General features: G+C 36.8%; 1 protein-coding gene across 3 annotated transcripts in view; it reads left to right on the forward strand.

The window, feature by feature from the left end:
• Nucleotides 1-16,076, forward strand: part of si:ch211-67f24.7 — a 21,652-nt gene continuing 5,576 nt past the window's right edge. For 2 of the 3 annotated variants that reach the window (XR_012388838.1, XM_073920186.1), the window contains exons 1-15: nt 1-170; nt 443-510; nt 2,851-2,895; nt 3,218-3,382; nt 3,457-3,542; nt 3,664-3,803; nt 5,936-5,983; nt 6,062-6,161; nt 6,238-6,376; nt 8,141-8,220; nt 8,348-8,428; nt 11,178-11,344; nt 11,463-11,651; nt 13,701-14,352; nt 14,733-14,821. Coding sequence is in view for 2 of the 3 variants with exons in the window: in XM_073920186.1 (XP_073776287.1) it covers nt 11,271-11,344; nt 11,463-11,651; nt 13,701-14,352; nt 14,733-14,821 (1,004 nt within the window). In the remaining variant the exon portion in view is untranslated. Of the gene's footprint in view, nt 171-442; nt 511-2,850; nt 2,896-3,217; nt 3,383-3,456; nt 3,543-3,663; nt 3,804-5,935; nt 5,984-6,061; nt 6,162-6,237; nt 6,377-8,115; nt 8,221-8,347; nt 8,429-11,177; nt 11,345-11,462; nt 11,652-13,700; nt 14,353-14,732; nt 14,822-16,076 lie in introns of all 3 variants that reach the window. The other variant, XM_003199741.7, reaches the window with a different exon arrangement.

Below are 16,076 nucleotides of genomic sequence, written 5' to 3' on the forward strand. Positions count from 1 at the left end.
GTGGATCCCTCTGCAGACAGACGCAGTGTACCGACACCGACAGACCGGACACCGGGACACGCACGAGCTCAGGGAGACACGCTGAACTACAGAAACATGAGGTCACCACTTTGTCAGAGAAATGGAATAACATTTAAACTGAAAAAGAAATCTTGAAGATTTGTTTTCTTGTGAGTATGCGCGTGCTGCGCATTTATAGTCATGTTTATTATGAACTGCCTTTGACTTTAATTGCTTTGCTTTTTTGTTTTTTCTTAGCATTATTATTTTCTGCAATGTTGTGTCATTTATAGGTTTTAGAAATTTGAAGTAATAATTATTTCAAGCTCATTTGTATTGCGCATTTAACATTTTCTTTTAGCAAATGTGTTGTACAAATAGTTTTAAGACATTTCAAGACATTTAAAGATTCATTTATGAATCTGTCCCCTCTCTGCTGTAGGGTGGAGCTCTTTGGCAGGTATCTTTCTTTCCCCATCTGGGATTCGCTGACTGGGCGACGAGCTCGAGGTAAAACAAGCGCGCTTCTTGGCTGCACTATTTACTGAGGAGATTTAATAAAAACAGCCTTTTTATATTGAGCAGCTGATGATATTTTAGGTAATCAGGGCTTACTGTTGTGGTGACTAACTTGTTAAAAATGGACTCCTAAAAAAAGCTTACACTCCTAAAAATAAATCTTTATTGGGCTTTTTATGATGAACTAATAAATCATTAGCAGGGTTGAACAAAGATAAAGATCAAATAAAAAGATAAGATAAAACAAAAATAAATAAAATACCAAATACTTTAAGTTTAAAATACAGTGTATTTTAAAAATACTACAAAATACTTTTAAAAAGGAGCATTACATCAATCCCTTTAGCATTAAACTATCTTTTCAATACTCAATGTAAAAACTAGATTTCTGAAAACTTCATCAAACTCTTCATATACTATATCCTGCTCCTGCTGTATAACCTGTCAATACATATGTGTTTTATATGTTCTCACTCTCACATCTTTAGGCATAATTTACTATACATTGCAAAATACCTGCTCAACTAATGCCATTTAAAACAGCCAAAGAAGAATTGTAGGAATCACCACTGTAGGACTTATTTTTATGTTGCTGGTTTTAAAGACAACTTTTGGAATCAGCAATCCGTCCAAAGCTACTAATATTTATACAATATCCTCTTTCTATTTTATATTTGTTTCAGTTCTTCTTTAAATGGAAGAGTTAATAATGTCCAAAGCACCAATCAGAGGGTGCATCTATATCAGAGGTGCCCAAACCTTTTCTTATGAAGGACCAAAACACAAACTTGATTGAGGGCCATGGGCCAAGGTCAATATATCAAGCTGTATTGCAAAGTTTCCATGAATTATTTCCTGGATTATTTAAATATAGACAACATTAAGCATAACAACTAATCCATCATATATTTTTATACATTTTATAATGAACCTATTTTCATGAAAACATAAGAATTCCATTTATAACATTCTGGAGTTTAATGCCGAATACACTAGTCATGGTTTTAAAGGTATTACCCCAACCCTCCCCAAATTCTCCCTCTCTTCTCAGATGGGATGACGGGCCAAATCAAAGGTTACAATGGGCAGACTTTGGCCTGCAGGCCCTAGTTTGGGCATCTCTGATCTATATGATGTCACCATGTTCTTACAAAGTCTTTTCATTCATTCTTTCATTTTCTTTTTGACTTAGTCCCTTTATTAATCAGGGGTCGCCACAGCGGAATCACCAACTTATCCTGCATGTTTAAGGCAGCGAATGCCCTTCCAGCTGCAACCCAACACTAGGAAACACCCAAACACACTATTTCACACACATACACTTCAGCCAATTTAGCCTATCCAATTCACCTGTAGCACATGTTTTTGGACTGTGGGGAAACCGGAGGAACCACTAACACATGCAAACTCCACACAGAAATCCCAACTGACCCAGCCAGGACTCGAACCAGTGATCTTCTTGCTGTGAGCCGACCGTGCTACCTACTGTCACACCAAAAAATATTTAACAATATTTAAAAAATACAAAAATTCAAGACACTAAAGTATTTTGATACAAAACATTAAGTCATTTTCAACAACCCCATCAAATACAAATGATAAAATATTATTTTGCATTTAAAATACGTATTTGATATGCATGTATCATAAATACTGGCCATCCCTGCGTTTAAGGAACCAAAAAAAAGCAAATGAATCCTCTTTTTGAACCGCTATATTTAACAGTGTAGCTCAATGGCTTTAAAGTTTCCATAAAGAACTTAAAAAACAATAACAACAACAACAACAAAAACACTACAGTCCAAGAAATTTAATTCATATTTTCTTCACTGTTGAATGAAAGAAACTGGCCCTCCTATTGCATTGCAGTGAAAGCTATATTTTGAAATATTGGTGTATTCTTGTATTGACAAACCTGTTAAAATGAAAACAAATGAATCAAATCACTGGTTGTGAAATAAAATCAGGGCTGCAGGAATTTGGAAAAATCTGACAATGTGATATTTTGTTTTGCCATATATTACAACATAAATATAATTTCACCAGATAATTGACAATTGAACAGAAATCTATTCAGAAAGATTTCATTAATTCAGATCGACTGGGATTATGTGACTATTGCAGACACACACACATTGCAATATCGATACTCAAACCATACATGTGCAGCCTAATAACAAACAATAAATGGATGATCATGTCTTATATTGCTGTGCTGCTCCTACGACACCAACATAAATCTCAGTGTTCACCTGCCTCTCTGCAGAGTATGTTTACAAACCTTCTAGTGTGTGTGTGTGTGTTCAATGATGTTTGTGTATCTCCACACAGAAAATGAAATCCCATGAGGGAGACATGGAGAGAGAGATCTCTAAGGTAGCAAACACACACAGACTCTTCTCAACACAACAGAGGAATAACAAGAAATATGTTTAAGTTTAAATGTAGTTTCTCAAAGGATCTGTAAACATTTAGTGTCATTAAAAAAGACATTTTTTGAACTATTATGCAGAATTATCAGTAGTACCATTGTCAAAAAATTAGCGTAATTAGTAATTAGTACACTTGGCTAGTTATGGCAAATAGTAAAACTTAAAAAATATATATCTTTGCTCAGTTATCACCCATAATTCTTAGTAAGTGCAATCGTCATTAAGAGTCTTCACTGAGTGCTCAGCTTGACCTGTGTCGTGTTCAGGTTCAGGGGATGGTGTGTGAGTTACGGGCAGGGTTTTCTCGAGCGCTGCTGGAGCTGAATCAGATTCAGCAGGGAGACACAGAGCTGCAGAGCCAGCTGGAGGACACCAGACACGGCTGCAACAAGCGGGCCCTTCACCTCGAGAGCCTGGTGTTGTCCCTTAAGGTGGGATCACGGTCAGTCTGATATATATGCGTGTGCTTGTTTACTGAAGTCACTCATTATATGTGTGACTTCAGGAGGAGCTGGAGGAGGTACGCTGTCAGTTTCGTCAGCTTTGTGAGGCACAAGACAGAAAGCCACCAGAGAATGCAGGACGAGAGAAGTAAACAACTACGTAGACACACACACACAAACAGACATGTAAAAATTTACTAACAGAAATTATGACTGAGACTGTGGTACACTGCCAATGTGTGTGTGTGTGTGTGTGTGTGTGTGTGCAGTAATGGAGTGGATGACAGTAGTGGATGCAGTAGTGATGGTGCAGCAGAGGCTCCTCATGTTTCATCAGCAGGAGGTGCTCTTCTCATACACTGTTACCTGCAAGGATTACAGGTGTGGCAACGTGCCAGACAGAATACAGGTGAGCTTAATAATCAGATATACACACAATAGTTGTGGTAAAACTATTGAACAACACTTGTTTAAGCACAATTTTAAACAATTTGTTAGACGCTTGAAAAAATATGCTCAGTTCTGAAAAAAATGCTTTGGTGAACTTGTACCTTAAGAGACCACTTCAACATTTTTAACCTATGTAAAGTTATGTATTGTGTGTATTTATTGTGTAAATGTGCTATATAAATACACCGTACACCCTAACCCGAAGTGCTTCACAGTCACGAGGGGGTCTCTCCACACCACCACCAGTGTGCGGCATCCACTTGGATAAAGCGACGGCAGCCACAGAACAACGGCGCCAGTGCGCTCACCACACACCAACTATAGGTGGAGTGGAGAGACAGTGATAGTGGAAGGGGATGAATGGGAGGTCATGATGGGTAAAGCCTGGTTTATACTTCCACGTCAAGTGATCGGTGTGACCCACGGCTTACGTGCAACGCGCATAGCCATGCATTTATACTTCTGAGCGTTGTTTCGGTTGCTTTGCAATAAGACTTCTGAAACGCTGGTTGGCAGTGAAGTGTTTTTGTTCCAACGACCAATGACAGAGCTTGCGCTAGGCGTGGCTGTGACGTGTAGTTAAATTTTTTGAGAGGTGCGCGCCAGCGATGCCGACGGCCACGGCGAAGGCTATACGTCCATGCTTAGGCTGCGCTGTAGCATACCCCGCTGTCCGCTTGACGCAAAAGTATAAATCAGCCTTAAGGGCTGATGGGGGATGTTTGGCCAGGACACCGGGGCTACACCCCTACTCTTTATGAGAAGTGCCATGAGATTTTTTAATGACTACAGAGAGTCAGGACCTTGGTTTAACTTCTCAGCTATTCATAAATTACTAATAAAATATAATTTTTTATGTTTTCTCCACATTCCCTCCAAAACTTTTAGCGGTCGATGAGTTTCTAGTATTCATTCATTCAAATATGGTGAACAGACGGAGAATAAAAGCTTTTGCACTTTTTCGGGATGTCGCGAGAATCAGCTTCTCTCCCATTGTGCACGGCAAAACTGAAAATGGTGTGGTAAGGTGGCTTTAAATTATTTAAACTCCTGCGACTAGACAGTATGCGATCAGATGTGACGCATTTTAGTGTTGTCCAAGCAGATCTGTGTGTGCGAGATGAGAAATAGTAGGTTTTTTTGTAATTTTTTTAATCAGAAAAAAAGTTTATATATATATATATATATATATATATATATATATATATATATATATATATATATATATATATATAAATTCTATCTTTCTCCACATGATCTCTAAAAGTTTTAGAGGTCAGTGGGTTTCTAGTATTCATTAATTCATTCATTTAACCATGGTGAGCAGACGGAGAATAAAAGCTTTTGCACTCCTATATTTCGGAATGCCGAGAGAATCAGCTTCTCTCCCATTGTGTACGACAAAACTAAAAAAGTCTGTGCAACTGCCACAAGAGGGCGTATTCTGACAGTCGTGTCCAAATGTTTTGTGCAGTGGGAAGGTGACTTTAAAATATTTAAACTCCTGCAACTACACCGTATGCAACCGGTCGACCGGATGTGACACATTTCAGTGTTGTCCAAGCGGGTCTGTGTGCGCAAGATGAAATAGTAGGTTTTTCGATACTTTTTTGAATCAGAAAAAAAGTTTAGATATTATTTTTTTAAAAATAAATGAGTAATAAAAAATATAATTTTTAAAAATCTCGTCTCCACATTCCCTTCAAAAGTTTTAGCGGTGAACAGACGGAGAATAAAAGCTCTTGTTTTTGCACTCCTTTATTTCGGGATGCCGTGAGAATCAGCTTCTCTCCCATTGTGCATGAAAAAAACTGAAAACTCTGTGTGACTGCCACAAGGGGGCGTATTCTGACAGTCGTGTCCGAAAATCGTGTGCAGTGGAAAGGCAGCTTGACTCTAGTGTGACCTTGACTTTACATAATTACCAAAATACAATGTTTGCAATTGTACAGTTAAACCAGTAGAGGGCCCAAAATTACATAGTTAAAATTATATTCTAAAATGTTAAGAATCATTAATATGGATGATTGGACGCAAATGATATTAGACATTCTATAAAATTGCTGTCAACAATTTTGTTAACCCTTTCAGGTGCAGATGTTCATTCCTGCCAAGCAACACACAGCTGCTTAAGGCGAGGTATATAATCTCTATTAGGCAATTTAACTGTTTAATGTTCAAATGGGGATCCTCAATCTTTTGTTTTTTTTCTGTCAGGCAGGAGGCGGGCAGTGGTGGAGATGCTGCTGCAGTCTGAACGCGATTATGTTTCTACATTGAATCAGCTCTATGAGAAATACAAGTCTGCAGAGCAAAAGTAAAAACAATCATTATGATAGTGTCTTTATCTGAATGATGCATCATAACAATCGTATTCTGTGTTTGTGATTCAGTGTGGGGTTTGTAAAGCATATTGATCAGATGCTGCAGCGCCACCTGCTGTTCCGCAACACCCTAGAAGAGCGTCTGACCACTGACGAGAGAAGCTGCGCTGCTGGAGACGCTTTTCTCAACCTCACTGGACAAAACAATGTAAGAAAAGAACAAAGCTACTAACATAACTGGAAAAGTAAAGTTCATAGGCAAACTTTATGGTGGCTTGAGTAAGCCTCATCTAAAAGGCTGAAGTAGTTTAAATGTTGAAAGAATTTAAGTAATTTTAAGACGCTTATACGATTATAACTGTATACAGTAGGTTAGGATGTTTCTAGTATGGATTTGGCATGATTCTTGCTAGGCTGTTGCTAGGGTGTTCTCAGTGGTTGCTAGGGTGTTATGAGTGGTTGCTTAGGTGTTGCTAGGATGTTCTTAGTGGTTGTTAAGGCGTCACTAGGGTATTTTATGTGGTTGCTAATATGTTGCTAAGTGGTTTGCTAAGGTGTTGCGGGTGGTTGCTAAGGTGTTGCTAGGTTGTTACTAAGATGTTGCTAGGGTGATCTGAGTGGTTGCAAGGCGGTTGCTAAGGTGTTTCTAGGTGATTGCTAAGGTGTTCTAGGTTGTTGCTAAGGTGTTGCTAGGTGGTTGCTTGGGTGTTCTGAGTGGTTGCTTGGCAGTTGCAATAGCGTTGCTAGGTGGTTGCTAAGGTGTACAGAGTGGTTGCTAATAGGTTGCTAAGGTGTTTTAAGTAATTGCTGAGGTGTTGCTAGGGTGTTCTGAGTTGTAGCTAGGCAGTTGCTAAGGCATTGCAAAGGCTTTCTAGGTCGTTGCTAAGGTGTTGCTAGGGTGTTCTAGGTTATTGCTAAGGTGTTGCTGGGGTGTTCGGAGGGGTTGCTAGGCAGTTGCTAAGGCATTGCAAAGGCTTTCTAGGTCGTTGCTAAGGTGTTGCTAGGCGGTTGCTAAGGTGTTCTAGGTTATTGCTAAGGTGTTGCTAGGGTGTTCTGAGTGGTTGCTAGGCAGTTGCTAAGACGTTGCTAGGTGGTTGCTAAGGTGTTGCTGAGGTGTTCTGAGTAGTTGATCATGGTACAACAGTGCATGATTTGAAAAAAATTGTTAGTGGCTTGTGAAAATATTGTAGAAGTGATCATTTGAAAATGTAAATACTTGCAGAGATTTATAGAAATGAAGTGTTGCATATTGATATTTCTGTTTCCTACATTATTAAATCATTGTTGACAGCTATTGTGAGAATCATTAACATGATCAGTGTCTTCACATAGATGAATATCATTAATTATTAATAATTAAATATAAAAGTAAATTGAGCAAATTTGTTATTTGAGAAGTGTGTATCAAACTGCTAGCCCTCCACATTAATCGATACTCAAAAAGTATCCACCACTTTCAAAAAGGTCGGTGACCCCTCCTTTAAGCAGTAAAAGATCATAAGATGTAGCGCTACACTTTTCAGATCTTAACGAAAAAAACTGTCAATATATGAAAAATGATGTTTAGTGTTCTTACTGTTATGATTGTTCTCGAGATGATACAAAACATTGTTTGTAGGGCATCATGTATGCATTATTTATAAAAATAATAAATTCAGTTTTCATAGAAAGTGATAAAAAAGCTTCTATTAATACGATTACAAAAATAATTGACATTTTTACCAAAAATTTATTGCACATATTCCACCAACAAGACATACTTCTTTAGCAGCAAATCAACATATTCATATGATTTATATATGATCATGAGGCAATGGAGGCTGGAGTCACCATAGGAATGAATGACTATTTATTTTTATTTTTGGGAAATATTAGGATGTTTTAAATCTTTACCTAACTTAATATGGATAAACATGGATGGATGTTTCTTTGTTTGTTCGTTTGCAGAACTCTTTCTCTGATGTATACCTAGGGTATGTGTCTGGTTTGGGAACGGTCCTGAGAACAGAGTTCAGTACAAATTCACCTCAAAGCAATCCACAAAACACACAGGCAAGATCTTCCTTTTTCACAATATGCGATTGTAAAATTCTCGTAAAAAAATAAGTCTACAGCAATCAGGCTGTGCATGTGCAAGGCATAATATTGCTTCATGTGATTATGTGTGTTTTTCTGATAGGAGGAGAAGGAAAGCTGCAGGTTGCTTTCGTTGCTGTTCACTCCTGTTTCCCGCATTCACACATATCTGAACATCATACAGGTGAACCACATGCTTGCAAATGGACAAAATAATTACAAAAAATGATTCATTATCCAAAATGTATCCATTAACTCAGTCTCATTCTTCAGAAATGATTTTAATACGCTGATGTGGTGCTAAAGAAACATTTATGTAACAGTTGGGCTGCTTAAAGAAAAATACTATTACCTCACCTTTCACTCGCCCTAACATAGTTACAAACCTTTAAAAGTTTCTTTATTCTGTTGAAAGCAAAAGAAGATATTTTGAATAATATTGGAAATCAGTAACTATTGTATTTCATAAAGAGGAGAAAAAATAGCAATTAGGGGCGTCTGGTTTCCTGCATTTTTAAAACACTTTCTTCTTTGTTTAATAGAAGATCTGAAACGGGTATTGTTGCAGCATTTATTTTAAATAAATGATATATAAAAATAAACTGTATCAAATGTCACTTAAAATGCATATTAAAATATTAAATCAATGCAGACAGCTTAATAAACACAGCCAAAAGCTGGTGCATTTAACCCAGTGTAACATTAGCTGAAAATGTACCCATGGTTCTAATACACTGTAAATAAAACCATCAACATGTTTTTTTTGTAGGTATAATCATGGTTTTAATTCAGTCAGCACTAAAATGTGTAACATGATTCGGGGTGTGACAGCAAAACTAAATATATATATATATATATATATATATATATATATATATATATATATATATATATATATATATATATATATATATATATATATATATAAAAAAAAAAATATATATATATATATATATATATATATATATATATATATATATATATATATATATATATATATATATGTTTAGTTAAGTTTTTAAAAGTAAATTATAGATAAATAATGATAAAATTTCGACCATTAAACAATTATATATGTGTTTGCTAGACTGTACTTACTGGCTATTTTTGTTCATGTTAAAAATGTTATAATTTTTTTTAGAAAAACATCTCTCATTTGTTACGTTTGATGTTTTGGTTTATGTGATTCATGTTTTGTGCTTCCAAACTTGCGTTAAGTGCACATAGCGAGCATCCATACGCAAACATTTCACTGCACTAGAAAAATTTTGCAATTGATACAGCACTTATATTATCTGACACAGAACAATCCCTTGTAGCATTTTGGTCGAGCACACTTCAGTTTTTGGTTGCCCAAAATAAATTCAAGTGAAATAATGTAATGTAATGTGATGTAGTTTTATTTAATGCCATGGCAACAACCAGGGATATTTTCATGGTAGGAACATTTCAATAATAAATCAAAAATCAACAAACAAATGAATAGATAAAATAAATACGATTTTTAGCACTAAAACATGATAAAAATTCTAAAAACTAATTCTAAGTTGTAAAATGTCCTTAAGAGAGTTCATTTAAAAACAATGAAGAAGTAATCTGAATCATTAAAAGCAGGACAATCCAGCAAAATATGTCTTACTGTGAGCATTTTGCAGCAAAAACATTAAGTGGGTTCTTCTCACGTGAATAGAAATTGAAAAGACATTATTTACTTGTAAAAAAAAAAAAAAAAAAAAAAAAATATATATATATATATATATATATATATATATATATATATATATATATATATATATATATATATATATATATATATATATATATATATATAATGGCATTTATTATAGGCTGCATATATACATTTATTTAAAAATAGGCAATTTTAAAAAATTATTATATTAATAATTTTTTAAATGGGCTATATGCACACAGACTTTCCATTTTTTTTAGCCAGGCAGCCCAAGGGCGTCTTTCCATTACACAATTGTCACATTAAAGATCTGATTTCTTTAAAAATCAGCGATCTTCACTGCCTGTTAGATATAAAATATAAAGTGGGTCTCAGATCAAACAAGAAGCACTGAATTAAATTCCATTTCCCCTCATCGTCTCTTTAAAATATGTGTTTATTTTACCCCAGTATTTTCAATGGAATTTCTCCACTAGGCTATTGCTACTAACGACGCTAGTGGTTACGACGGTCTTTCATCTTGTTTTACACTTAAACAACTAAATGAATGCTTAAGTCTGTTTAACTGAATGTATTGTAATTACATTAAAACATCGATGCTGTAAAAACAACTTTGTGAAATTGAAAATAATCACATTAAGCGTCCATTGGCCCTGAAAAAAGAGAAAGTGAAAACCTGAAAGGACCGACCTTTATTGTTTTATTTTTTAGCAACTTGGTACCAAAGGACTGCATCTTTTAACAAAACCAGTTAGAATAAACGCAAATTCAAGCATATGTTGATAGTGGTTCCTCGACACATAAAATTATATACAATATAATTACCCAATTTGTGAGAGTCCATCAAGACAGCCTGACAGGAAGAGTGGATTAATTATTGGTAGCCCAATTTAAAAGGCATAATAGCCCCTGGAGCAGTTTTGCAAGCCCTGCTATATTGGTTTAAATTCAGAAACGTATAGTCAAGATTCTGAACAAAATTGAAGATGCTAGATGTGATAATAGTGCTTTAAAGCACCAGTTGGCAGTGAAAGCTCCAGCACAGCAGAGCAGGGGCCAGATGGCATTACTGCATTGTTGAACTCATGCCACCTCAGGTCTGCTTTTCACACTACTGCACTACTGTTCGAGAAACCCCAGTAAATCATTGCCACATTGGAGCGGTTAAAGTATCACCTTCGTCTGTTTTCTATTTCAATGTGATTGTCATTGGTACAGAAGAAAGTGATCTCTCCTCCACCAGGCTCTGTTACGCAGCTCTGGAGCCGGCCATGCAGACTGGTGTTCACTACAGGAGAGCGAGCGGGTGCTGTGGCATCTTTGCAATAGCTGTCACATGACCTTGGAGGAGGCGGGGCCAAGTACAGAGGAGGCGGGGTCCAGCTCTGAGGGGACGGGACCTGAGCAGGGGTCAGTTCGCTTGTTTGTCTGTCAGTAAATGTGAGATTTTTTGAAAAGCTCTTGTGTATGACTGGATGACAGTGGCTTTTGTGGCAGGTGGTTGATGCTAATTTTAGCGTGTCTGCAGTTTGAGAAGCAGGTGTTGTGTCGAGAGCCCCGACTGTGGCCCTTCCGCCTTCACCAAGTACTGTGCCAACACTAATGCGGATACGGCCAGTGTCTCAGCGGGCGCAGGCATGGACAGCACTGGACACCAGAGGAAATGCTGTCGTGTTGGCATCTCACAGACTCTACCTCGGCCCAGTGGCATTTTGAGGTACTCCAGAGCGTCATTGGAAATTAGAGGGAATACCATATTTAGGAATACATGTCACATTTATTTTGGGAAAATAATGACAATTTATTTCAAATTTGACTGATAACTTGGAAGGAAAAACTGTAATGTTCAATTTTAATTTGGAAAAGGAAACAGGATCAAGAATGATCTGAACGCAGTTTATATCTGATTGCAAAACATGTCTAATGTTTGAGCCAGTAGACTATACGATTATAGACTACGTATATGCCTATAGATTATATTTGAATTATTTCAATATGCTGTGTAGTACAATGATGACAAAAACATAAATGGCAATTATTTAAATACTAAACAATGAAAGATATGCCCTCCTCTACTGTGACCGATTTTTCTAAAGATTTTTAGACAACACTGAAAAGACTTAATTTTTTTTTTTTTAAATAAAACAAATTAAAAAATAAATAAACAGTGCTTCCCACACATAGACTTTACTTGGGCGAGCCGCGTCGTTCATTATTTGTATGCGTTTTTGCATTACCTTTTTACTTAAGCCTGCTTTCGCTTGGCTTTGCAGTTAACAATCGCCCTTGCAGAGCGAGAGAAACATTGAAAAATTCATTGTTGAATCTAAACGACTCAGGTAAAACTTTACTATATACTCGAAAAGGACGAAATGACTGGTCTATACTGGCTGCAAAATAAATAAACACAATTAGTAACGGTTAATTAATGCATTTGCCTTCAGAGATAGTGTCTGTTTTCATTCCTTTTTGTCATTTATTTCTCATTTGCTGATTATTTTATGCATTTAATGATGTCATTACGCTATATTAAAAAGGCTATTTTATAAACATAACTAAAATGCTTTGGCATTCAAGTTTGCTTTGAACTTGAAAGTGAGAGAAGCAGATTTAACCTGTCAGTGGGGGTACATGGCTCCTTAACGCAAGGCTGGGCAAGTTTATTTATATAGCACATTTCATACACAGTGGCAATTCAAAGTGCTTTACATAAACAGGTATAAAAAAAGACAAAGATAAGAAAATAAAAACAAATAATAAAAATGATTAAAAACAGGTATCATAAAAATGAATAATCAAAAATAAGAGAAATAGTGGATTTTTTTTTTACTTTAACCCATTGAAATGAAACTGTGTTTAACAGTGTCATAATAAATAAAATTATTGTTAAAAATTAAATTGTTTTGTTTGTCACATATAATTAACCGTTTATGTGATGTGGATAAATGGTGTGTTTCAATCCAACTACCACAAGTATATTTCAAACCTGTGGGAAGCACTGTAGTATGTGAAGTTTAGTCCTGGTAAAAAAAAAAAAAAAAAAAAAAAAGACATGCATGGATAACCAACTCAACTTGTTTTCAAAAATGTAAAATAAAAAATAAAGCAATTATTTCTTGTCAACATTAAAATGCCTTACGTCCTTTACATAAATACTACAATTAGAATATGTACACTTATTAAATAAGTAGATCAAATCACACTATTAAAAAGAAAAAGTTGCAAATAAATTGAAGGTCACTGAAGTACTTCTTACAAAAAAGTAAAAAGTCATTGTTCCTTAATATTTTACTTAATGTAATAATTTGTCATTCTCCAGCATGTGGAAATTGTTTCACACATTTTTTTCCAGTGTTGAACTGACTTTTATTCAGATTTGTGCTTATTCACAATTGAAGACAAAATGATTAACCCTCCTTTTTTCCTCAAATTTTCAAAAATGATGGAAGAAACTAAATTTTCACACTGTTTCCTATTATCTTACTATTATAAGCATTTTTTCTATGTGTTTGGCTGGAATGAAAAACTATTTATATTTTAAATGTTTACAAAAATGACTATGGTCAATATTATTAACTATTAGCCATATTGAAACTAATGTGTTGATAAACATGAAAAGTATCTCTCCATTTAACAGCACTAGAGAAATTAAAAAAAATAATAATTACAACTTCACAGGAGGGCTAATCATTTTGTCATCAGTATACTAAACAGAAAGTGACTTACTCTCCATCTTCACCACCAAACGTTGACTGTGTTCCCTCAGAAATGGCCGTGAGCAGCACGTGTGTGAGCTTCCCCCTGCTGGCTGGAGATCAGAGTACATCTGGAACGGCAGCGCAGGCCAGAGTCACTCAGGCCCCATCTGCATCCCCTTCGCTCGTCATCCCAGAGAGAGCGCACACTTTCTCAATCCCGGCCCTCCAGCTGGCATCGGGGGAAACCTTACCACTACGGCCAAAAACCAGAGCTCCTCTGCCGGTTTGGCTGTACGTGTGTGTGGCTCTCCAGGGCTTGATGGACGCGTTTACACCTCTGACCTGTATCCTCCAGCCCACCGGCTCGAGGATGGAGACACAGACTGTGACGTGGCCGATGCGTCCGTGTTTGACTTCTCCTCAGTGACGACCTGCAGTCCTGATGAAACTCTCAGTCGGCTCAGGGGAGCAGTAGCACACGAGGACGAGGAGGATGATGAAGAGGACAGCCAGGTCCCAGTTCTCCTTAAACCGTCTTACACTCATAACAATTCAGCTGTGCAGGCCAGCGGAGGATTATGGATGCCGTGGCAGATTCCCAGACGGGCTCCCATTCCTGCGGAGGTTCGCATTGGGGTGCAGGGGAAGACACGTGGACCAAAACCACACCGCATCCCCGCCACTGCTTTCCGGCCAATTTGGGACCCAAATTACTCTCAGGTTTGAGAAAATGAGCACACAAAAAAATGCTGCATGCTTTACAATTTAATTACTATTTTGTCCACTTATGTTGGTCTTTAATTTCAAGTTTCAGCAACTTATTGACTTTTAATTATGGGTGTCCTGATTCAAGATTTGACTCCTGTCAATCCTGAGATCTAAAAGCTACTGTATAAAGCTAGTTTCCCTTGAACAGATTTGTGTGTTTTTATATGACCCATTATAGGGGATTTTGGGGGGGGGGGGGGGGGGGGGGGGGGAACTCAAATAGGTTTTGAACAAATGAAGGGTGAGAAAAATGATGATCTATCCCTTTAACGTTAAAAGGCAAATCCTACTAAACCATTGCTAACCAAAAGCACTCTTTTTTTCTGTTGCAGAGTGATGCAACTCCTGCGAAAGAGACCTCTGTGTCCTTCAGCTCAACCAATCAGATCATTAATCAGCCGCAAGAGAATGACCAATCACGGTAAGAGGTCTTTGTTTTAGAATACCTGGAAGACTTGTGAAGTATACATGTATGTCTAATAAGCCAAACACATGCAGCAACTCAATGAATTTAGACATGTAGATTTGGTCAAGACCATCGACTGAAGTTTAAACGGATAAAAACTAATGAACAGTATGTGACTATGAATGTGGCGTGGTTGTTGGTGCCAGACGGGCTGCTCTGAGGGTTTCAGTAACTGCTGATCAATGGCAATTTTTCACAAGCAACCATCTCTAGTGTTTGCAGAGAATGGTATGAAAACTTGGTATGTACTTGTTGTAGTAAGTACTTGTTGACCAGCGGTCGAGGTCTGCAGAACAGGAGACTGAAACTGTTCCATTCAGAAGGGCTCATTCTTATGCCCTTAAGCCTTTGAAGGGTTTACCTTCTGAGGTGATAGCTTTAAATTAATTAGGGCATAGAGATGAGCTCTTACAAATAAAAAGGAGCTTGCAACACCAAACAACCTTACTTGCAAGAGATCATTGTGGTCCATGAGTTGTACCCGAAATCCGTCATTCCTTAGGGCCCTTCAAAGTGGCCAGTTTTGAACACTTCAGTTTGGAAGGATACTTCAAAATAGGGTGACAATGGTTGGATTCACTCCAAAGTGCCACAGTGAGGCTACAGTTCAAAGAGACTCAGAAGAAAATGGACAATTTAAGAGTAGAAAGGTTTTTGGTTTGATGTGTCTTGGTTTCTACTGCAATATGCAGATGGTCTGGTCAGAATTGGGCATAAAACACTTAAAAGCATGGATCCATTCTACCTTATATCAGCGGTTCAGGTCGATGATGATTGTGTAAGGATATAGAAGATATTTCCTTGGCATACTTTTGACATTTTAGACAACTAAACCTCAATACACCTGGTCACAAAGCACAAATCAGCTGGATTCTTGAACATATTAGTAAATTCACTAGAGCCAAATGGCCTCCACAGTCACCAGATCCTGATCAAACACACAAATAAATCTGTAGAAACTGTGACACTATCATATCAATATGCACCAAAATCTCAGAAGAATGTTTCCAGCATCTTAAGGCTTTTCTGAAGTCAATAAGGATCCAACATAATATTGGCAATACACTAGCTTATAAAGTGGCCAGCTGCAGCTAATGTGGTTAAATGACTTTTTATCCACCATGAAATCAATGTTAACAGGTCCTATTTAATTTATTAATAACCAATAAATATATTAATAAGCAATAAAATTAGTTAATCTGTGCTAATC

This window comes from Danio rerio, chromosome 13, assembly GCF_049306965.1.
Source record: "Danio rerio strain Tuebingen ecotype United States chromosome 13, GRCz12tu, whole genome shotgun sequence".
In the NCBI taxonomy this organism is placed as follows: domain Eukaryota; kingdom Metazoa; phylum Chordata; class Actinopteri; order Cypriniformes; family Danionidae; genus Danio; species Danio rerio.